Below are 25623 nucleotides of genomic sequence, written 5' to 3' on the forward strand. Positions count from 1 at the left end.
GGAACCTAAGGCACTAAGTCTATTGGCTTCCACAAGAGCTTGGCAGAAATACTGACCGCCCATGTGATTTTTTTTTTTTTTTTTTTTTTTGCGGTACGCAGGCCTCTCACTGTTGTGGCCTCTCCCGTTGCGGAGCACAGGCTCCGGACGCGCAGGCTCAACGGCCATGGCTCACGGGCCCAAACACTCCGCAGCATGTGGGATCTTCCCAGACCGGGGCACGAACCCATGTCCCCTGCATCGGCAGGCGGACTCTCAACCACTGCGCCACCAGGGAAGCCCCGCCCATGTGATTTTTATCTTCACATCTTTAAGGCAATTACCTTGACATGGAACACAGTAGTGATGGCTTCCATTGAAAGGCTCTATTTAAACATCTTTTTTTCTGAGTCACCAAGATAAGAATGGAGCAAATGAAGATGGAAAAAAATAATCACTTGTATACAAAGCTTCTACCTTCAGTTCTCTAAAACTGTGTTAATACCTAATTTATGACATTCCTATTGTACAAAAATATTGAGAATGCAAATATAATTTCCCAGCTAATTAGTTCATTATATGGAAGTGACACATGTGAAGTAATAGTTTAATGTGGTCTTCATAAAAGTCAGCAATTGTGGACTTTCACTTAAAATTTTCAAGTGGAATGAAATTCACTTTTCTCATGACTACTCTAAATAAAAAGTGCCTTCCTCATTTACGTGTATAATACTACCTTCTTTTTAGCAGATATTTATCATTGAAGTAGGGTAGTGAGACTTACGTGAGTAAATTATTACTGACAGCGAAACCCAAGGAATGTCTAGGGGTACGGCCACCAGCAGCTGCGAGAGTCTGGACTATTCCTCTCTCTTCTTTTTTTTTTTTTTTTTTTTTTTTTTTTTGCCGTACCCGGGCCTCTCACTGTTGTGGTCTCTCCCGTTGCAGAGCACAGGCTCCAGACGTGCAGGCTCAGCGGCCATGGCTCACAGGCCCAGCCACTCCGCAGCATGTGAGATCCTCCCGGACCGGGGCACAAACCCGCGTCCCCTGCATCGGCAGGCCAACTCTCAACCACTGCGCCACCAGGGAAGCCCCCTCTCTCTTCTTAAACATGGCTCGAGCAGTTGATGTACGAATAGTGGTGGAAGAAATGTCCTTTTACGTTTCCAAAAAAACCAAAAACTCAGCCATTCACACCTCTTCAGCTAGAACAACAGAACGTCAAATATTGTATTCTCAGATTTAAGCTATAAAATAATGGTGGAGCCTGAGAGAGGGGAGAGAAAATTAAGGAGGGACTTTGTGGGATTGGTTGGAAGAGATTCAATTCTCCATTTCTTTGATTTAAGGATTATCACTTTTAAGGAGTGCAGTTAGGAATAATAAAGCTTTTCAGGAAAAATAAGACTACATTAAATGTACAGTTTTAAAAAACTGACAATAACGTACAATATCTCACACTTTTGTAGTCAGAATCAAAGTCTCTCCGAGTCTAAAGATGGCGCTGGATACCTTTTGGTCCTGAGCAGTGAGGCCTCATGTAGGGGTGAGAGGCCGCTTTGTGTAACCTGTGCTCCTTATTTTGACGAGGCGCTAAGGATTCACCTTCAGGGTTGACAGCATGATTATGAGGCATATTGAATATAGGCTTTCCTCTGTATTTCCAGTGGGGCTACGTTTTGGGGTTTTTTTCCATTTAAAAAATTTTAATATTTCTAAAAGTCATACAGCTTCTTTTGAAATTCTAAGGACGCTTTTGACAAATTGTTCAGTACCAGAGTAGAGGCCTCCATGACGCATGTTTGGTGACACCCGTCTTCACTAACCCTGAACACTCTAGGGTCTAGTCTGAGCATCTGGCGATTTCTACTGCCTTTCATTGCTTTGCCTCACACATGAAAATCAATCTTCTGTGTACATAAAAACTTATAAAGAATTTAAATCAAAATTAGGGGCTCACATTTAAAATTTAGTGATCTATATCGATACTCATGCCAATAATTTAACCAAAGTGTAAAATGAAATCCCAGAGACCATTTGTGTATGAAGACGTTTGTACACAGACAAACAGTGACAACTAATATATGGCACGATTTGTTTCATTGCCTGGAATTTGGCAAGTGTCTTCTGGAATGTATCAATAACAAGGTGCATTCCAATTACCAAAATGCTAAAATAGTAGGAAAATGTGATTCTTAAAATCAAGGAAATTTGGTGTTTATCTGTTGAATTTTATAGTGGCAGAAATAGGAGACACACAAAAAAAATCAGAAAAGTAGTATTTAAGTAGCTCCTTGGTTCCTGATTTACCTTAGATAGTCCACTTTCCACCCATTGTCCTGCCATAATTATTGATCTTTCACTCTCCAAGCTCTCATCAGTTTGGATGATCATTTATATGGCTGTTTTACTTATTAGGCACTCTTGTTGGTGACACTAACAGTAAAAAGTCTCAAGAGAACTGAATAATTTGGTATACAATATACCTTTGAATACACGTAATAAATTCATATGATCCTCTGAAAAGCCCTGTTAAATTGGTCTTTGTTGAAGAGGATGTGAAGCTCAGGGAGATTAAATGACCTGCCAAATTCATTCAGCTGTTATGTTACAGAAGCAAGACTGCAATCCAGATCTCCAGGACAAATGAATTCTAGTGAGTTTAGTAATAATAACAGGAGGAATGATCACCGTCATCATCATCATCATCATCATCACCATCATCACCTTAATGGTGAAGCTACCACTTACCCAACAGAGGTTCATGACCATTGTTTGTTCCATGCACCACTTTGGCAGTCTGGTAAAGCCTATGAACATCTTCTCAAATAATATTTTTGAATGCATAAAATAAAATGCATAGTATTAGAAAGATATGAATTCTATTAAAATGCAGTTATCAAAATTTTTTAAATAAATACATGATATTGGTATGTTTTCTAAATGCATAAAATAATAAGATCTTGCAGTATTATCTATTACTGTAATTTCAAAGTAGTGATGAACATAAGGATTGAGATTTCTACAATAAGTCTAATATGATATGAAAATATCTGTGATTTCTATTGGTGACAAAGCGACAGGTTCTGCTAATACTACTGTGGTTTGTTACTTACATCCATAATTGAAGGAAATTCTAAATTTCAGTTAGAGGATATTGAAAGTAAAGATGTAATTTTTTCCCACTCCAGTTCACCGACTGACTCCAAATTTATGAACCACCAAGGGGTGCCCGGTTAAGAACTCCTGCTTTGAATAAACTGGCAAAATAACTATTAGTATCCCCATCTTACAAATGAATAAACTGAGGCCCAGGGTATTAAGTAACTTGCCTAGTATTTTTCACCTAATGGCCGAGAAGGGTATCAAGTGATATTAGCATCTGTGCATCACCTCCTCTAACTTCCCAGTGTCAATCACCATTGAAGTGGGAATTGTGGCATCCACTCCACTCTGAGACAGATGACCCCGTAAGGATTATTACCCTAATCACTTGCATCTCCATCAAACACTAATGATATCCTTGATGAAGATTGCAGATAACCAAAGAGAAATCTGGGGTGAGGTCTGTGTGCCTGACTAACTGTTTATGTTCAACTTGCCTCAAACGTTTCTAGTGTTTGGTCTCCGCTAAGTGGTCCTCAGGTGGCTTTTCAGAATGATCATTATTTCCAACGTGTTTGATGCTGTTTTCTACTGTAGCGATTTTCCTCTTCTACCTTTAGGTGATTACTGCTGTTGCTTATTACTATTCTCAGATGAGGGAAATTGTTTTTCTCCACATCCCTTATCTCAATATACGTACCTATTTGCATTTTTTTCTGTAATTGCTATAATTCCTTAGTCTCTTTTTATCTAAACTATACCTATTAAATTATCTTAACTCTTCTCAAAGCTAAATTGCCTCATTTGTTTATTATTTTTTCTTCATTTTGTCTGAATACTTTAAAGCTTACTAAGTATGCAAAGCAATTGTTAAAGCTCTAAATAGTCCCAGGATTCATGTATTAGTTTCTGTAATTGAGTCTTAGTGATGACACCACGTATTATTAATCTCACGTTGTACTAACTCTAGCGTAACAAACCTTAAGGTTTCTTTTGAAAATTATTTAATATTTTAAAAAATCTATGTATATGACCCCTGGGCAGTTCAGTTGTTAATTGCTCATCCTTTCTCCTCCTGTTAATGGTGGCCATTTTATTTTGGCAAATCTTGCATATTAGGGTTTCTCATCTCTGATAGTGAAATGACCATGACATAGGGATTCTACATAAGGATGTCTTCCAGCACTGTTTTCAGCTGAAAAGGAGATTCCTTTTGCCACACAGCTTTGAGAATAAGAGTATCTTAGTATTTCATTATTGAAGGAATTTTAGAAGTTTCGCTTGTATTTAGGGAACTGAGGGGCATTTTTGATTGCTATCACTTTATACAGCCTTCTAGGAAGGATTTATTTTTAGCACATATAACGGATGTTTTAAAAACTTGTATATTTGAAGAGCTTTATAAAATATACACTAAAGATTCAGCTTTCACCTTTAGTTGTTGAAACTTATGCTTTCTTGAGAAGATTAAAAAAAAAACATATTCTGAAAAACTGATGTTGCCTTTTACCACCAGCACTAGCAACCATCTCATCATTGTTATCTTCACCACCACCGTCACCCAAAATAGCATCTAGAGGTGTGCTTACAGGGTTTACACATGCATACATACACACATATGTGTTTAAACACATACATACACGTATTTATTCATTCACTCAGCACATGTTTGTTGAGAGCCTTCTAAGTTCCAGGCACTGTTTTAAACTCTGCCCTCCTCTTACTCTGCCCTCCTCTTGTGCATCAAGGCTGATGATGTGGATAGATGAGTAAAATGATATGAGAACAGCTGAAGAGAAAAACAAGACGGGACAGAGATAGGGTATATGTGAAGGGAGTGTTTGAATTTTTGTTGGTGGGGGGCAAAAAAGACTTCACTGCAGTAAGGTTTGAGTAAAGGTCTGAAGAAGATAAAGAAGTAGCTCTGTGGGTATCTGGAAGAGAACATTCTAGGGAAGGTGCTTATGGAGTGTAGGGGGCATTCTGGGAATAGCGAGGAAGCTAGCATACCTGAATTGGTGCAGGGAAGGGATAGTAGCAGGACAGAGGAGCCCAGATCATGTCAGGTCTCATGGGCCATTTTCTCTGAGTGAGATTAGAACTCTTGGAGGCTTTTGAGCAGAGAACTAACCTGATCTGAATTAATAGTCCAAAAGGATTGCTCTGGAAGCTGGTTTGAGAATAGACTGAAGGAGGACCAGAACCAAACAAGGCTGAATAATCCAGGTGAGAGATTATGGTAACTTGTGCCAGGATGGTAGCAGTGGATGAAAAGTTGTCAGCCTCCGGATATATGTTAAGGAAAGAGCCCAGAGGATCTGATGATGGATTGTATATAGAGTGTGAGAGAAAGAAAAGAGTCAAGTGTGACCCCACAGTTTGAGGCCTGAGCAAGTCGAATGGGAGGAGTTGGGTAGAGGGGTGTGAGGAGGGGGTCAGGAGCTCAGTTTTGGACATGTCAAGTTTGAGATATTATGCATCCATGTCGAGAGGTCAAATACAGAGCTTGGTAAAAAAAAAAAAAAAAAAAAAAAAAAGACTAGAGTTTAGGGGAGAGGTCTACAGATAGCCATGGTCATGGATTTTTCTCCATATAAATGTTCCATCTATATCAACAATACTACTTTCCTTCTCTCTACACCTCTGCCTCCTGTCCAGTGGAAGCTCAGCTTCTGTGCTTTCAACACTGGGATTGCTATTTTTGCTCTCCAGGGGATATAAGATCCTCTGGTTCCCAGGGTTAACATTCTCCACAGGTGTCCTCCATCCCATCCTCATGAGACTCATTGGGAGTCACTATCTCTGGGCTGTTCTCTCCCTACTCCTGATTCAGTCTCCATCTCTCCTCTCCTTTCCCCATGGCCATTGTAGCCTCTAAGGGGATTGGATGCACCACCATTCCATTCAATAAGTCAGTTGATTTTGTTTGATCAGAATGGATTTGTTCAGCATTCTTTGAGGTTCAATTCAATATTCTATAGACAACTTGAGGCCACTTTCATCATAACACCAAATAACTAGTAACTCTTGCCCCCAGGTTCTTCCTGGCCAAGATCATTTCTTCCATTCTTTTGGTGAAGAATTCTAGAAATTCAACTGAGTAGGCACTTGGGCATTTCATCAGATCCTAAGGTGCTTCTGGAGAATGTTTCTGGCTCTGCTCATAGATATTCTCCTAAACCCACGTCAGCAGAGGAGGGATGATTTAACAGACGGGCAAGATCACAACCAGACTCTTTAATTTTTTTAATTATAAAATTCCAACTTTCCCACATATCCAAATTATATATAAACATATGAATCTTCTTTGAATCAATAATATAGAATATTCACTCATTCAACAAATATTTATTGAGCCCTGTTACATATTCTTGGTGTTGTTTCAGGGAGTTCCCTGTCATTAGGGAGCCTAGATGCTTCCAAATATCACATAGGCCATACTTATACTAAAAACGTGTTTATTCTTTATCTAAACTTCAAATTTAACTAACTATCCTGCATTTTATCTGGTCACTGAGGTCATGTGACAGCTTGGCTGGGATGGATGGTCAAAGATGGCCCAACTTGTGGAAACTGGGGCAGACTGTCATCTGGGCTGCTCTCCCCATGTGGTACCTCAACTAGCCCAGGCTTCTTTACATGTCAGTCTTAGGGCAGCAAAAAGTCAAGGTGGCAGCTGTAAGGCTTCTTTTGGTTCATGCTCTGAAGTTGCAAGTGGTCACTTCTGCCAGAGTCTGTTGGTCAAATAAAGGCACAGGGCTGGCCTACATTCAGCGGGTGGGGAAAGAGATTGCACCTCTTGATGAAAGGAGTGGCAAATTCACATTGGAAAAGGGAATATACACAGGGAAGGGAAGGATTTATAGCCATTAAACAATCAATCGGGGGGCCCGGAGGAAGATGGCGGAAGAGTAAGACGCGGAGATCACCTTCCTCCCCACAGATACATCAGAAATTCATCTACACGTGGAACAACTCCTACAGAACACCTACTGAACGCCGACAGAAGACCTCAGACCCCCTAAAAGGCAAGAAACTCCCCACATACCTGGGTAGGGCAAAAGAAAAAAAGAATAAACAGAGACAATAGGATAGGGACGGGACCTGCACCAGTGGGAGGGAGCCGTGAAGGAGGGAAGGTTTCTACACACTGCAAGCCCCTTCGCGGGCGGAGACTGCAGGTGGCGGAGGGGGAAAGCTTCGGAGTAGCGGAGGAGAGCACAGCAACAGGGGTGTGGAGGGCAAAGCGGAGAGATTCCGGCACAGAGGATCGGTGCCCTCAGGCACACACCAGCCCGAGAGGCTTGTCTGCTCTGCTGCCGTGGCGGGCAGGGCTGGGAGCTGAGGCTTGGGTATCGGCTTTCAGTCGGAGCGCAGGGAGAGGACTGGGGCTGGCGGCAGGAAGAGAGCCTGAAGGGGTTAGTGCACCACGGCTAGCCCGGAGGGAGTCCGGGGAAAGGGTCTGGAGTTGCTGAAGAGGCAAGAGTCTTTTTTCACTTTCACTTTCGTTTCCTGGTGTGCGAGGAGAGGGCATTAAAAGGGCTGCTTAGGGAAGCGCCGGAGACAGGCGCGAGCCGCGGGTAAGGCGTGGACCTCGGAGACGGGCGTGGGCCGCCGCCGCCCGCCGCCGCTGCGGCCCGCCGCCGCCCACCGTCCGCCGCCGCCCGCCGCCGCCGCGGCCCGCTGCCGCCGCGGCCCGCTGCCGCCGCCGCCGCCGCCGCCGCCGCGGCCCGCCGCCACCGCCGCCGCCGCCGCCGCGGCCCGCCGCCGCCGCCGCCGCCCCCGCGGCCCGCCGCCGCCTGCCGCCGCCCGCCGCCGCCGCAGCCGCGGGGCCTGTGTGCGAGCGCGGGTCACTGTCCGCCCCGCCTTCCGGGGGACCTGTGCACCCCGCCACTGCCGGGGTCCCGAGACCCGGGGACGGCTTTCCCGGGAAAGCGCACGGAGCGCCACGGGCTGCTGCAACGTCACGCCGGCCTCTGCCGCCGCAGGCCCGCCCCACACTGCGCGCCCCTCCCTCCCCTCTGCATGAGTGAGCCAGAGCCCCCGAATCAGCGGCTCCTTTAAACCCGTCCTGTCTGATAGAAGAACGGACGCCCTCCGGCGACCTACGCACAGAGGCGGGGCCAGGTCCAAGGCTGAGACCCGGGAGCTGTGAGAGCAGAGTCAGGGAAATCTCTCTGTGCAGCCTCGGAGGCAGCGGATTAAAGCTCCACGGTCCATTTGATGTGCCCTGCGTCTGTGGAGTGCATGAATGGACAGCGAATCATCCCAAATTGAGGAAGTGGACTTTGAGGACAAGATTTAAGACTTTCCCCCCTTTTCCTCTTTTTACAACGAATTATCCCAAAGTAAGGAGGTGGACTTAGAGAGCAAGATTTCAGACTTCTTGCCCTTTTCCTCTTTTTACAACGAATTATCCCAAATTGAGGAGGTGGGCTTGGAGAGCAAGATTTTTGATTTTTCCCCCTGCTCTCTTTTTGTGAATGTGTATGTGTAATCTTCTGTGTAAGATTCTCTCTGTATAGCTTTGCTTCCACCATATGTCCCAGGGTTCTATCGGTCCGTTTTTTTTTGTTGTTGTTTTTGTTTTTTGTTTTTTTTTCAATAATTACTTTCTAATTTTAATAACGCTACTATATTTCATACTTTATTCTATTTTACTTTACCTGCTCTTTCTTTTTTTCCTACCTTCCCTTCCTCCCTCCCTCCCTCTGCTCTTCCTTTCCTTCTTTTTCTTTCCTCCCTCCCTCCCACCCTTCTTCTTTCCACTTTCTTTTTCTTTCCTTCCTCCCTCCCTCCCTCCTGTCTTTCTTTCTTTCTTTCCTTCCTCCCTCCCTCCCTCCCTTCTTCCATTCACTCTTCCTTTTGCTTTCATTGCTCCCTCCCTCCCTCCTTTCTTTCCTTCTTTCTTTCCATCCTTCCTCACTCGCTCCCTCCTTTCTTTCTTTCTTCCTTCCTTCCTTCCTTTCTTCCCTTCTTCCTTTCTTTCCCTCTCTCTTTCTTTCTTCTACTAATTCTTTCTTTCTGCTTTTTCTCCCTGTTATTCTGAGCTGGGTGGATGAAAGGCTCTTGGTGCTGCAGCCAGAAGCCAGTGCTGTGCCTCTGAAGTGGGAGAGCCAACTTCAGGACACTGGTCCACAAGAGACCTCCCAGCTCCACATAATATCAAGCAGCGAAAATCTCCCAGAGATCTCCATCCCAACACCAGCACCCAGCTTCAGTCAACGACCAGCAAGCTACAGTGCTGGTCACCCTATGCCAAGCAACTAGCAAGGCAGGAACACAACCCCACCCATTAGCAGAGAAGCTACCTAAAAACATAATAAGGACATAGGCACCCCAAAACACACCACCAGACGTGGACCTGTCCACCAGAAAGACAAGATCGAGCCTCAACCACCAGAACACAGGCATTAGTCCCCCCCACCAGGAAGCCTACACAACCTACTGAAACAACCTTAGCCACTGGGGTCAGACACGAAAAACAACGGGAACTACGAATCTGCAGCCTGCAAAAAGGAGACCCCAAACACAGTAACATAAGCAAAATGAGAAGACAGAAAAACACACAGCAGGTGAAGGAGCAAGGTAAAAACCTACCAGACCTAACAAATGAAGAGGTAATAGGCAGTCTACCTGAAAAAGAATTCAGAATAATGATGGTAAAGATGATCCAAAATCTTGGAAATAGAATAGACAAAATGCAAGAAACAGTTAACAAGGACCTAGAAGAACTAAAGATGAATCAAGCATCGATTAAAAACACAATACATGAAATCAAAAATACTCTAGATGGGATCAATAGCAGAATAACTGAGGCAGAAGAACGGATAAGTGAGGTGGAAGATAAAATAGTGTAAATAACTGATGCAGAGCAAAATAAAGAAAAAAGAATGAAAAGAACAGAGGACAGTCTCAGAGACCTCTGGGACAACATTAAACGCACCAACATTCGAATTATAGGGGTTCCAGAAGAAGAAGAGAAAAAGAAAGGGACTGAGAAAATATTTGAAGAGATTATAGTTGAAAACTTCCCCAATATGGGAAAGGAAATAGTTAATCAAGTCCAGGAGGCACAGAGAGTCCCATACAGAATAAATCCAAGGAGAAATACACCAAGACACATATTAATCAAACTGTCAAAAATTAAACACAAAGAAATCATATTAAAAGCAGCAAGGGAAAAACAACAAATAACACACAAGGGAATCCCCATCAGGTTAACAGCTGATCTCTCAGCAGAAACTCTACAAGCCAGAAGGGAGTGGCAGGACATAATTAAAGTGATGAAGGAGAGAAACCTGCAGCCAAGATTACTCTACCCAGCAAGGATCTCATTCAGATTTGATGGAGAAATTAAAACCTTTACAGACAAGCAAAAGCTGAGAGAGTTCAGCACCACCAAACCAGCTTTACAACAAATGCTAAAGGAACTTCTCTAGGCAAGAAACACAACAGAAGGAATATACCTACAATAACGAACCCAAAGCAATTAAGGAAATGGGAATAGGAACATACATATCAATAATTACCTTAAATGTAAATGGACTAAATGCTCCCACCAAAAGGCACAGAGTGGCTGAATGGATACAAAAACGAGACCCATATATATGCTGTCTACAAGAGACCCACTTCAGACCTAAAGACACATACAGATTGAAAGTAAGGGGATGGAAAAAGATATTCCATGCAAATGGAAATCAAAAGAAAGCTGGAGTAGCAATTCTTATATCAGACAAAATAGACTTTAAAATAAAGACTATTAGAAGAGACAAAGAAGGACACTACATAATGATCAAGGGATCGATCCAAGAAGAAGATATAACAATTGTAAATATTTATGCACCCAACATAGGAGCACCTCAATACATAAGGCAAATACTAACAGCCATAAAAGGGGAAATCGACAGTAACACAATCATAGTAGGGGACTTTAACACCCCACTTTCACCAATGGACAGATCGTCCAAAATGAAAATAAATAAGGAAACACAAGCTTTAAATGATACATTAAACAAGATGGACTTAGTTGATATTTATAGGACATTTCATCCAAAAACAACAGAATACACATTTTTCTCAAGTGCTCATGGAACATTCTCCAGGATAGATCATATCTTGGGTCACAAATCAAGCCTTGGTAAATTTAAGAAAATTGAAATTGTATCAAGTATCTTTTCCGACCACAATGCTATGAGACTAGACATCAATTACAGGAAAAGATCTGTAAAAAATACAAACACATGGGGCTTCCCTGGTGGCGCAGTGGTTGGGAGTCCGCCTGCCGATGCGGGGGATACGGGTTCGTGCCCCGGTCTGGGAGGATCCCACGTGCCGCGGAGGGGCTGGGCCCGTGAGCCATGGCCGCTGGGCCTGTGCGTCCGGAGCCTGTGCTCCGCAATGGGGGAGGCCACAGCAGTGAGAGGCCCGCATACAGCAAAAAAAAAAAAAAAAAAAAAATACAAACACATGGAGGCTAAACAATACACTACTCAATAACGAAGTGATCACTGAAGAAATCAGAGAGGAAATTAAAAAATACCTAGAAACAAATGACAATGGAGACACGACAACCCAAAACCTATGGGATGCAGCAAAAGCAGTTCTAAGGGGGAAGTTTATAGCAATACAATCCCACCTTAAGAAACAGGAAACATTTCGAGTAAACAACCTGACCCTGCACCTAAAGCAATTAGAGAAAGAAGAACAAAAAACCCCCAAAGCTAGCAGAAGGAAAGAAATCATAAAGATCAGATCAGAAATAAATGAAAAAGAAATGAAGGAAACGATAGCAAAGATCAACCAAACTAAAAGCTGGTTCTTTGAGAAGATAAACAAAATTGACAAACCATTAGCCACACTCATCAAGAAAAGAAGGGAGAAGACTCAAATCAATAGAATTAGAAATAAAAAAGGAGAAGTAACAACTGACACTGCAGAAATACAAAAGATCATGAGAGATTACTACAAGCAAATCTATGCCAATAAAATGGACAACCTGGAAGAAATGGACACATTCTTAGAAATGCACAACCTGCCAAGACTGACTCAGGAAGAAATAGAAAATATGAATAGACCAATCACAAGCACTGAAATTGAAACTGTGATTAAAAATCTTCCAACAAACAAAAGCCCAGGACCAGATGGCTTCACAGGCGAATTCTATCAAACATTTAGAGAAGAGCTAACGCCCATCCTTCTCAAACTCTTCCAAACAATTTCAGAGGAAGGAACACTCCCAAACTCATTCTACGAGGCCACCATCACCTTGATACCAAAACCAGGCAAGGATGTCACAAAGAAAGAAAACTACAGGCCAATATCACTGATGAACATAGATGCAAAAATCCTCAACAAAATACTAGCAAACAGAATCCAACAGCACATTAAAAGGATCATACACCATGATCAAGTGGGGTTTATTCCAGGAATGCAAGGATTCTTCAATATACGCAAATCAATCAATGTGATACACCATATTAACAAGTTGAAGGAGAAAAACCATATGATCATCTCAATAGATGCAGAGAAAGCTTTCGACAAAATTCAACACCCATTTATGATAAAAACCCTGCAGAAAGTAGGCATAGAGGGATCTTTCCTCAACATAATAAAGGCCATATATGACAAACCCACAGCCAACATTGTCCTCAATGGTGAAAAACTGAAACCATTTCCACTAAGATCAGGAACAAGACAAGGTTGCCCACTCTCACCACTCTTATTCAACCTAGTTTTGGAAGTTTTAGCCACAGCAATCAGAGAAGAAAAGGAAATAAAAGGAATCCAAATCGGAAAAGAAGAAGTAAAGCTGTCATTGTTTGCAGATGACATGATACTATACATAGAGAATCCTAAAGATGCTACCGAAAAACTACTAGAGCTAATCAATGAATTTGGTAAAGTAGCAGGTTACAAAATTAATGCACAGAAATCTCTGGCATTCCTGTACACTAATGATGAAAAATCTGAAAATGAAATCAAGAAAACACTCCCATTTACCATTGCAACAAAAAGAATAAAATATCTAGGAATAAACCTACCTAAGGAGACAAAAGACCTGTATGCAGAAAATTATAAGACACTGATGAAAGAAATTAAAGATGATACAAACAGATGGAGAGATATACCATGCTCCTGGATTGGAAGAATCAATATTGTGAAAATGACTCTACTACCCAAAGCAATCTACAGATTCAATGCAATCCCTATCAAACTACCACTGGCATTTTTCACAGAACTAGAACAAAAAATTTCAAAATTTGTTTGGAAAAACAAAAGACCCCGAATAGCCAAAGCAATCTTGAGAACGAAAAACGGAGCTGGAGGAATCAGGCTCCCTGACTTCAGACTATACTACAAAGCTACAGTAATTAAGACAGTGTGGTACTGGCATAAAAACAGAAAGATAGATCAGTGGATCAGGATAGAAAGCCCAGAGATAAACCCACGCAGATATGGCCAACTTATCTTTGATAAAGGAGGCAGGAATGTACAGTGGAGAAAGGACAGCCTCTTCAATAAGTGGTGCTGGGAAAACTGGACAGGGACATGTAAAAGTATGAGATTAGATCATTCCCTAACACCATACACAAAAATAAGCTCAAAATGGATTAAAGACTTAAATGTAAGGCCAGTAACAATCAAACTCTTAGAGGAAAACATAGGTAGAACACTCTATGACATAAATCACAGCAAGATCCTTTTGGACCCACCTCCTAGAGAAATGGAAATAAAAACAAAGATAAACACATGGGACCTAATGAAACTTCAAAGCTTTTGCACAGCAAAGGAAACTATAAACAAGACCAAAAGACAACCCTCAGAATGGGAGAAAATATTTGCAAATGAAGCGACTGACAAAGGATTAATCTCCAAAATTTATAAACAGCTCATGCAGCTCAATAGCAAAAAAACAAACAACCCAATCCAAAAATGGGCAGAAGACTTAAATAGGCATTTCTCCAAAGAAGATATACAGACTGCCAACAAACACATGAAAGAATGCTCAACATCATTAATCATTAGAGAAATGCAGATCAAAACTACAATGAGATATCATCTCACACCAGTCAGAATGTCCATCATCAAGAAATCTAGAAACAATAAATGCTGGAGAGGGTGTGGAGAAAAGGGAACACTCTTGCACTGCTGGTGGGAATGTGAATTGGTACAGCCACTATGGAGAACAGTATGGAGGTTCCTTAAAAAACTAAAAATAGAACTACCATATGATCCAGCAATCCCACTACTAGGCATATACCCTGAGAAAACCATAATTCAAAAAGAGACATGTACCAAAATGTTCATTGCAGCTCTATTCACAATAGCCCGGAGCTGGAAACAACCTAAGTGTCCATCATCGGATGAATGGATAAAGAAGATGTGGCACATATATACAATGGAATATTACTCAGCCATAAAAAGAAACAAAACTGAGCTATTTGTAATGAGGTGGATAGACCTAGAGTCTGTCATACAGAGTGAAGTAAGTCAGAAAGAGAAAGACAAATACCGTATGCTAACACATATATATGGAATATAAGAAAAAAAATGTCATGAAGAACCTAGGGGTAAAATGGGAATAAAGACACAGACCTACTTGAGAATGGACTTGAGGATATGGGGAGGGGGAAGGGTAAGCTGTGACAAAGCGAAAGAGAGGCATGGACATATATACACTACCAAACGTAGGGTAGATAGATAGTGGGAAGCAGCCGCAGAGCACAGGGAGATCAGCTCGGTGCTTTGTGACTGCCTGGAGGGGAGGGATGGGGAGGGTGGGAGGGAGGGAGATGCATGAGGGAGGGGATGTGGGAACAGATGTATATGTATGACTGATTCACTTTGTTATAAAGCAGAAACTAATAAAAACAATGGAAAAAAAAACAATCACAATTAGTAAACACAGCAAAGAAGTCTCTGCCATCAGGAGCCAAACACTATTCTAAGAAGAGACAGACAATAAAGATAAACATTCATTGTTGATACAAAGGAGAAAAAGAAAGCATAATCAGGGGGTTAGAGCATGTTATCAGGAGTGTTAGGGGAGGTCTTCTTTTATATAAGGTGGGCGGGAAGACTTCCCTAAGAAGAGGACATTCAGCAGAGCCCAAAAGGAAGTGAGAAATATCCAGAGGAATGGGGTAACAGTCAGAGGAAGTAACAAGTTCATAAGCTTCAGAACCCAAGCATTATTGAGGAACTGAATGTGGCCGAAACAATGAAAGTGAAGTGGAGAGAAGTAGGAGATGAGGTCAGAGAAGTTATGGAAGGTCAGGCTCAATCTACATCTATGGCCTTATAGGCAAATATAAGGGCTTTGCCTGTTACCTTGTGTGAGCTGGAAGCCACATGCAGAGTTCCAGAAGAGGAGTAGCATCATTTGACTTAGATTTTTTTTAACAGGGTTACTCTGGCTTCTGTGTAGGGAATACACCAAAGAGTGGCAAGGGTTGAAGTGGTTGGGAAGCTATTGCAATACTCTAGGTGAGGGGTAATAGTGGCTTGAACTGGGTGAGAATAGTGGAGCTGGTGAGTTGTTGTTGAACAATAGGTCTATTTTGAAAATAAAGCCAACAGGATTTGCTGATAGATTACATTTGGGGTGTAAAAGCAAGAGAGAAGCCAAGAATTAGAGAGGAGTCAAAATTTTTAGACTCAGCAACTAGAAGAATGGATTTGCTATTTATTGGGTTGGACCCTCCTTATAAGAGAGAGGCAAGAACAGCAAAGGCAGAAGAAGGCAACGTGATGACAGAAGCAGGAGGAGAAAAGGCAATGAGATGAGGAGCCATGAGCCAAAGAATAGAGGAAGCTTCGAAAGCTGGAAATGTCAAGGAAATGGATTCCCCCTTAGAGCCTCCAGAAGGAACCAGCCCTGTCAACACCTTGATTTTAGCCCTATAAGACTCATTTCAGACTTACGACATCCAGAACTGTAAGAGAATACATTTATGTTGTTTTAAGCCACCAAATTTGTGGTAATTTGTTACAGCAGCAATAGGAAACTAATACATGATTAGACCTTTAAATAGAGATGCTGAGTAGCTGTTCATTATGAGTCTGAACTTGAGGAGAGACGCATAGAATGTGAATTGGAGCTCATCACAATATAGGTTTATTTAAAACCATAAAGCTGGATGAGAGCACCAACAGGGTGAGGATAGAGAAATGAAAAACCTTTGACTGTTTTTGACCACCCCAACATCTAAAGATCAGGAGAGTGAGAAAACCAGCCAACAAATGAGAAGCCATTTCCAGTGATGCATGAGGAGACCAGAGAGTCTACGGTCCCAGAAGCCAAGGGAAGAAAGTATCGGCAGGTGTAAGCAAGTGACAAGTTCAGCTCCATCAAATATTCACAATGTAGTGCTAAGTGATCTCAATCTTGAATTTTTCGCTAACTTCTACAAAAATTCTACGAGAGACAATTGATATTTGAGAGTGGGATAGAAAAAGGAGGCACCATTAATAATTATACCAAGACAAAGGATGTAAATTGGGACTGCCCAGGGAAAACAGGAATGTATGGTCCTCCTATTTGGCTTCAGTCTCAATAACTGTTAAATAAATACAGTTTACTTCCTAAAGAAACATCTTTACTGAAATATCACTTAATATTTTGCTTTTGGCTTTAATTGAGGATCAATATTTAGGAAATAGTGTTAGGAAAGATATTTCTGCCTCTTTTATAAAACTGTTATTGGAGACTCTGTTCTTTATTATGTTCAATGTTCCTCATAGAAAGAATCATGTGGTAATTCCTCTTAGAATGGAATGCTGGGAAAACTGTTGCTTTTTTCAAGGAGCTGGTGGTATCCTTTCTTTTCCTAGATAATGAGAGCTTCATAGTACATGGTTCTTCGCTCTTACCTTGGTAGCACGAGCTAGAACAGTTATATCTTCAAGTTGCAGTTAGGGTACCATGTCAAATTTTCCCAGCTGTGACTTTCCTTCTCCTCAAATATTTCTTGAGTACCCACCCTGTGCTGAGCTTTGTTATTTAAGCTACAGGTATGGCAGAGGTCCACACAGATTTAATCCCTGCCTTCATGGCATTTTCTTGGTTCTCAAGAGTTTACATACTTTTAAAATATGGTGTTAGTGTCTAATAGGAAGCCTTGAATTCTTTTAAGAGCAAAGTAGGTATAAAAGACACATAGAATAAAGTGCAACATTGCAGTATATTATTTAGATAGGGGTGTGGCGTGTTAGGAATGGAAGGCGAGGGGAGAGGTAGAGCCTGAAACCTTGAGTAGAACCAGAGCCTTGAAGCTCCTCATGTTTTTCATGAGGTTTCAGACCCACTATTGTGCTTTTGAGAGAAAAGAAGGCACGTTTAAGGAAATAAAATGATTTCTAAAGCTGTGTTTAGCATCTTTACTAATAGTAGTGAAGAGTGCTTGATCAAGTAAAGCATTTGAGGATATTGTCATAATCCAAAAATGCTCTAAGTGCTTGTCTACTGGCTATAGAGAAAAGAGAATTAATGATGAATTGTGTTGTAATATGATATGCCCTAGGATTGAGTGACTATTTCAGTTCCAGATTATAAAGTAGCCTATTTTTGCAGGACAAGAAAATAAGTACTGTATTTTTTTTTTTTTTTTTTTTTGCGGTACGCGGGCCTCTCACCGTTGTGGCCTCTCCCGTTGCGGAGCACAGACTCAGCGGCCATGGCTCATGGGCCCAGCCGCTCCGCAGCATGTGAGATCTTCCCAGACCGGGGCACGAACCCGTGTCCCCTGCATCGGCAGGCGGACTCTCAACCACTGCGCCACCAGGGAAGCCCCATAAGTACTATATTTTTAAAAGAAATAAACTATCTACTCATAAGAAGAGGAACTCCTTTCAGTTATAACCTTGGCTAGGGATTTAAAGAGGCTGCTGTAGTCTTCCCAGTCAAGAGAAGGGGACTGATTAGAAGTCAACCAGAAAGCACTGTCCTGGCTGGTAAGACCCCACCATCAAAAACAAAAAACATGTCTTTATGTTTATTAAGCATGTAACAGTGTCAAAGAAGAAAGGTCAAACAAAGGAAGGGATCCTCTTTTAGACAATTTAGTTCTTACACTTTGATAGCAGCATGATGGGTACAAGAGGAGACAGGGGGATACCATGCGACAGAGGAGGTTGAGAGGGATAGAGAATGAAAAAGGCAGAGACAGCTGCTTTCACAAAGCCAGCTGTGTTGGAGATGTCTCTTCTACAACTGCTTATTGAAATGTATATGAAACTAGTAACATGAAACACTGGGGCAATGTATTATGTTAAAGGAATCAAAATTTAATTGTGGAGACTTTGAGTCCCACTGATTCCAACTATTGATTATGTTGCTTCAACATGCAGGAATAAAATTAAAAGCTGAGATTGACAACAAGCTGCCATGTAAACCATTTTTTAAGTCTGTCTACCAAATACCCTGGATGTTGGATTGTTTTTATTCCTGAAAGAAATGTAAATACAGTCATAGTTCCTGTATAATATAAATAAAATTCTTATTTCTTTTAGCCTAGGTTTATGCCATATTTTCAGCCTTCTGACTCACTATTGTTACTGTAGTGACATTTAGAGAGGGATCGTGTGTTTTCCATAAGTTTAAGGGCTATCCACGGACCTTAAGTAGCTCAAGAGGAGAATTCACTGAGATCTAGAGTGCTTCGAACAACCCTGTGAAAATTGGATTGCCTGAAAACACAGGTTTGTCTCACAAGAGAAACCTTCTGTGCACACGCAGAGAATGACAGGGCTGGAAAGGGATCTCCGGAAGCCATTTATTCTGTCCCATCTCCCGGCAGCATGGTGACTAAACCACAATAGGTGTCTGTGATTTTCGTACTAATGTAACTTACCCAAGACTGCCTATTCCCCCGAGCCACAGCCAGTTTAGCTGTCAAACAAAAATAACTTATGGCACTCCACCTTGTCATCATGCCTTTCCTGGCTCTCCCCTGGGTCCCCAGGGCTGTTCAAAACTGAATGCTGGAGACTGCCAGAAATAAAAGTCTGAACCTCGGGGTAGACCTGACCAGAAAGTAAAACCTATTCTTGGTTTTGCACAGCAGGGAGAAACCTCTTTCCCTATATCCCATCATGATAGGGATTTGAGCTAAAGTTCCGTGAAGCATCCCCGCTCCAGTTACACCCTTTGAAATGTGAATTCCAGGGTCACTGGCAGCACTGGAGAAGATGATTATAGCAACTCAGCACATGGTCTCATAGGATGATTTCCTTTTGAGAACTCGTTTTTGAGCCTACCACCTGACCAAATAGCATCACCACCATCGTCTGTAAAATATTAGCATTTACCGGAGTGGGAAAATGGTACCGAGACTGATTGCCCTGTGTCGGGGGCGGAGTGGGCGGGAACCGTTTACTTCTTTGAAGATTGAACTGAGGAGGCTACGTGATTAATTCGAATAATTAGGAGTCTCTTTTCCTCGTCAGTTGATTTTGGGGATTGCAATTTTAGTTCAAAACCAAAGACAGGTTACCTAGGTTATGAGAAAATAAAAGCTTTGAAACAAGAAGCTGCATTTGGGAGGAAAGGAAATGTTGAACTTGGGTCTATATTTCTGAAGAAGAATTATCTGGAATTTTATAAAAGCACAGAACACAAACATCATCCCTGTGTTTATATTAGGAAGGAAGCATTTGAAAACATGCAATATGTATTTTAAACATGGTTCTACTTTCTAATCTTGTGTTGCTCCCAAAACTGGCCAATGGTTACCAAATTGTTCTTTGGCAGAGTAAGCTGACACTTAAAAAAAAGAAAAAAAGGAAAAGAGGTGATAGGATGTGATTCTAGCACAGGACAAAGTTATGAATCCTCAACCCTGAGCAGATACTAACTAATCCGGCAATCCCAACCTAGAGGTTATAGCCAGGAGCATTTCTCTGCATCACATTATGTCCGTTCCATGGCAAAGAAGGACAGTTTCCATGGCTCCTAGTAAAGAGATGTTTCTCTTTATGAAGAGAGCAGAGTGAAGGGTTTACAGATAATATCTGAGCTTGTCACTGAGCTTCTCAGCCTCCTCATCTATATGTTTGCCTCAATCAGTGCAGGTTATCTCAGCAATAAAGCATTCAGTCTCTAGAAGTAGGTTTCTCCCTACATCCTATAACCAGAAGGATGGATATTTTGTTTTGTGTGCTGAAGTGGGTTGATTGAAACCAGCATGGCCCTGCTCTGCCTTCACTAGCTATAATCAGCTTTTCAAATCTACACTGAGTATGTCCCCAATGACTGAGATGACATAGTGAGGAACGTGTTTGTGACCACACATTCCTGAGAAGCAGCAGTTCTAACAGCCCAGTGACCCGACTTATTCATTCCTGTTTCTTTGTGCAGAGACATTTTGTTTTCCAAGCTCTTTGGCCATGTGCTAACGATTAGACAATGACTCCATAAATGAGGAGAAAAACGGTGTCATGGACGGTGGGTGGTTTGTTTTCTTAGTTCTTTATTGAAAACATATGGAGATGTTTATATATAAATAGACAACAATAGACTGCTGCCATCGTGTTAGCAGCAGCTATTAAAATTCTACATGAATAGAGATCAAACTTGTGCCTGCCTACGCCAGAATTCTGGTTTACTGAGATCTGCATATCCTGTCTAATTTGGGTTGAAAAGATGTTTTATTGCTTTACTTTTTATTCCTAGTTGGAAGGAAATGGTGAACCAAGGGTTTTGTTCTTGTTTTTGTTTTTGTTTCGTTCTTCTCTTTGCTTAATCAAATTACTGTGTTAGCAGGGACAATAAATTCTGTCCAATTGGACCTTGTATTATGATCATGCAAAACTATTTTAAACTCTATACATCTGTTTCACTACAGTCTTTGTATTTTTGGATTAGAAGTGAGGACTTGTGGCCCGACAGCTGGAAACAAGCATCAGCAGACAGGGCAGTGGAGGGACTGAGAACACAGGCTTGGGGAGGCAGACCTCCGGGTTTGAATTCTGGCTGCTCCACTCACTAGCTAGGTAACCTTGGGAAAGTTAGCTAACCTGACTAAACCTCAGTTGCTTCATCTGTGAAATGAGACATGTGGCACTTATAGAATGATTGGGAACATTACATGGGATAAGCTGTAAAGCCTTTCATACAGTGTCTGGCATGTAGGAAGCCCTGCAAAAATGCTACATATGATCATTGTAAGCAGCTAACAGAATGCTTTATATGGAGACCATCCTTGAAAATCTGAGAGGTACTGATGTTTAGTGGTAAGACCAGTAACAGCAACTATTGATCAAGTGCTCATTATACGTTGGGGTCTACATTGCACTCTTTCTTACAACTCCATGAATTGGGTACCAGTATAACCCCCGTTTCATGGCAGAAGAAACTGAGGGGTTACACAGACTGCCCAGAGTCACAGAGCCCATGATTGGTTCATTTGTTGGTCAAACCCAGTCTGAATAATCCCAGAGCACATACTTGTTATCACTCTGCTAAAAAGGCTGCCACATAGACAGCGTCTGGCACCTTTGAAATCTCCTTTATTTACATTATTCTCAACATTCCCATTAACATCCTGGCATTGCACGGTACCATTCACAAACTGTGGGGTGCCCTGTCCCTGGAACATCTGTTCATTTGCCGTTGAAGAGGGTCAAGAAGGCTTTAATGCATATTTTGTTAGGAGCCCTGACAAGTTCAACTCGCACACCACTTTCACTTTTGGTCTACAAATGTCTTTTCTTTGAAGACCCTCAAAGCTCCATATGCCCAGGCTCATTGTTCAAGCCTGGAAAAGAGCATTTGTCCCAGCCTACAGATGGAGAAGCCAGAGGCCAAGGCGACATGACTTGGGGACAGAGGGAGAGGCCAGTCACTCCCCTCAGCAGCCCTAGCATGTCAGTTGCTGAGTCAGGAATGGAGTCGAGTGGGTCCAGGGCTGTGTCCATCTCACCAGGCTGATGGCCAAACTACTGACTAGCTCTACTTTTAACTAAATTTTATATAGTTAGGAGCAAATTGCCTAATTTTCTTGTTGGAAGGATGGGATCTGCCAGAAATATGGGAATCCTCACGTACATTACCCAACTGTTTTTATTTGCAGATATATTATGTTATTTCTTTTCTCATTTTTACAGGGCAGGGAGAGAATTTGGGGCGGGGGGCAGCCCGGCACATAAGGCGACAGGGTTAGGACTGCCAAATTCATGTCAACTTGCTCACCTAGCACTAATGTGCTAGTTGAACGAGCCCCGAATATAAGACATTAATGTAAACATTTTGCATGTTATTAACTCTGATGATGCTACCGCCATGCAGTAGCCACAGCTGAAAGCAGAGGTGGTCCTTTTTATCATCAATGCCTTGGGTCTTTCTCTGATAATCACCATGAAGACAGAAATTCCTTAGAAGTCTGATCATCGTCAACAACAACAAAATGACATCCCAGGGCCATGAAGTTCAGTCCTATAAATGTTGGCCACGTCCTCCTTTAGAAACGAAGGGTACTGTTCTTGCCCTTGTAACAACAGTACCCTTCCATGACAATAGTTAGGAAGTCATTGTAAAAGCATATCTGTTTTACAGAAAAAAAAATGTATGCAACCCTGAAATTGTTCTGTTGTAAGTGAAAAATCATTCTAATTCAGAACAAGCATGGCCTACTACTTACTCCCTCCCGTGCTAGTGGTGGCAGGGTGGAGTTTTGGAAAGCACAGAATTTCAGACCCAGCTCTCTCATTTGCCAACTGTGTGACTTTGAGCAAATCACTTGACTTCTCTGATCCTCAGTTCCTTTTCTATAAAACAGCATCAACCATAAAACTGCTCCGTCTACTTTATGGATTATGGAAGAAGATCAAAGGAGATTGTAAATATGAAAGCACTCTGAAAGCATTGTAAAAATATTATTATTGATTTTTACTAGGTGAATAATGAGGATGACAGCTTGGGAATAACTCAACCGAGGTAGTATATGGTCAGTCTGGAAGAAATGAATGGGTCCTGGGAAATAGATGGCCAGGCCAGTTTGAAGGACCTTAAACTTGCAAGTCTTAGGGCAGTGTGGCAATTTAGCTGTGCAATCTGGTGAGAGGCTCTTAGATTCTAAGCTCTTGCTGTGACCATATTGGCTACATGGAATCACTGTGTGCTTTCTTACCAGACTTTATCTGGAAAAAGTTTACACACTAGTGGCCTGGCAGAGTTGCCAGGGTTTAGATGCTACAGCTGTACCCCAGAGAGAACAGCATTTCATGTGTTGTTCTATTACCTCCCTCCCTGGGGATTCAACAGATGGCACAACAATGGAATCAGAAACCCAAGACACACGTGTCAGTTTGATGCCTTTAAGCCTTCACAGAATTCATAATTAAAATAAGATAGAATATCCATCTAGGGGGAAGAGGTGCAGAGAAGTAAGCCCACAGGTTACACCTTTTTTTGTCTAAGCATGGCTAATACTATCCAGAGGTCCCCACCATATAAAAGGAATTGTACCTGGTACAAGGTAGACGCTTAAGAAAATTGGTTGAAAGAATATTATTGCTAGTAGCAATAATTGAGTAATTTTAATATGGAGTTTTATATTTATTTTCACTGAATTTTAAAAAAACCTTCCAAGTCAACTCAAATTTGGCAGATCCCAAGATGAGTAATTTTGCATCTCAGAACTGTTAGGTAATATGCAGACTGGATCCTAAGTCGAGCAGAGCAACATGTGCTTTGGCAACAACTGGTGAGGAGATAAAGTATTTGATTATTGGTTTTTTTTGATAACTTCCAAAGAGAAAGCAGAGAAGCAACAAATATGAACCAAACACTTCTCTCTTTTGTTCAGGCAAATATTTCCAACTACAGCCTCGTGATGGAGTCTGACCTGGGGACCTTCTTACCCTCTGGGCTGCAGTTCACTGGCAGTGACAAGGCCAGGGCCATCGTGGAGGAGGTCATGTGCCTGCTGCAACCCATCAATATCACACAGGTCTTTAGAGCTGGAGAAGGGACAGACATTAACTTCTGGATCCAAGCTGGAGTACCTGGTAAGAGCAATAGATGAAGTTGGGGTTCTTTACATACAGCTACCAATTTAAAATAAAATTTCTGTTCTAACATGCCACAGTAGATACTTGTAGGTCATTTAAAATATGGAAACCCTTAGCTTTGTCCACAAGGTATAATCTGATGATTTCCAATATTGGGATAATAATACTCCTTTTATTTATTTACCCATCTGTCTTCTCTTTCTGAGGTATAAGTTCCTCACTCCAAGAGATTCTGATTTAATGACTCTGGGATTGTGCCTAGAAATTGTTTTGTTTTTTGTTTTAAACAGGGGTCTGGTAATTGTAGCACAAATGATCTCCTCACCAAAATTTATGTAATAGAGTAGAATGCAATTATTACTACTAATATCCTTCTAGTTCTAGTCTTATGCTGCAGAAAGTTCTCTGACCCAAATAATTCCCTACCCAAATCCATGGTATCTGAAATTTTACCATTAGTGATTTATTCTTTGAGGTTGGGTACTTCTTGCTAATCATATTTTCCTAATGCAGAGACTACTTTAAGAGGTTGGACATAAACTAATTTACCCTGATCAGTGATTCATCAGGTTGACATTTTTAAGACAAGTCCTGGGCAGGGATGAAATTATGTAATAGGAATAGGCCTGGCGCTTTCAGGACTAGAAAGGAGAGCAGTCCTAAAGAAGACAAACTTATAGTACTTCACAAATTTGCCCTAGACTGGCCACGAGGAAGGGTTATTGTTGATATTAGACCTCTATGACCTGGGGTTGTTCCTTCAACACCATTATCTCCATAATCAAAAACACTGTTAAAGAATCTATTTGCAAATTATTCTGTACTTGTATTATGCAAACAGGAAGTCCAGCTTTTGAATAGTTTTAAAATTATGGTTTCCAAAACCATTTCTATGGCTACAAAACATTTCACAGGTTTAAAAAAAAAGTCTCTCTAGATCCACCCCACTCCAGCTTTTTTTTTTTTTAGCCTGCAAAATAGACTTTACCAATAGCATACTATATGGATTTAAACTTTTTTAAAAGCTCATTCTTTAGATATTATAGATTAAAGTATATTTTAGATGTTAAGGTTGCTAATAATCTTTCATAACTAAAAATAGAAGGAGATCTTCTTTATACTAAGACAAGAAACTAAATTCTCTCCAATGGTTTGTGTATATTTTAACCATATTGTGAAATATCTTTTTTTTTTTAATGTTGAGCCTTCTTTTAATTTATTTATTTTTATTTTTGGCTGTGTTGGATCTTCGTTTCTGTGCAAGGGCTTTCTCTAGTTGTGGCAAGCTGGGGCCACTCTTCATCGCGGTGCACAGGCCTCTCACTGTCGCGGCCTCTCTTGTTGCGGAGCACAGGCTCCAGACGCGCAGGCTCAGTAGTTGTGGCTCACGGGCCCAGCTGCTCCGCGGCACGTGGGATCTTCACAGACCAGGGCTCGAACCCGTGTCCCCTGCATTAGCAGGCAGATTCTCAACCACTGCGCCACCAGGGAAACCCATATTGTGAAATATCTTAAAACAACATT

General features: G+C 41.6%; 1 protein-coding gene across 1 annotated transcript in view; it reads left to right on the forward strand.

Moving 5' to 3' along the window:
* CPQ (carboxypeptidase Q) overlaps positions 1–25623 on the forward strand; it is a 520356-nt gene that overhangs the window by 401603 nt on the left and 93130 nt on the right. The window contains exon 7 of the mRNA XM_060115780.1: positions 23895–24096. Coding sequence (XP_059971763.1) covers positions 23895–24096 — 202 coding nt within the window. The remainder of the gene's footprint in view (positions 1–23894; positions 24097–25623) is intronic.

This window comes from Mesoplodon densirostris, chromosome 13, assembly GCF_025265405.1.
Source record: "Mesoplodon densirostris isolate mMesDen1 chromosome 13, mMesDen1 primary haplotype, whole genome shotgun sequence".
Lineage (NCBI taxonomy): Eukaryota > Metazoa > Chordata > Mammalia > Artiodactyla > Ziphiidae > Mesoplodon > Mesoplodon densirostris.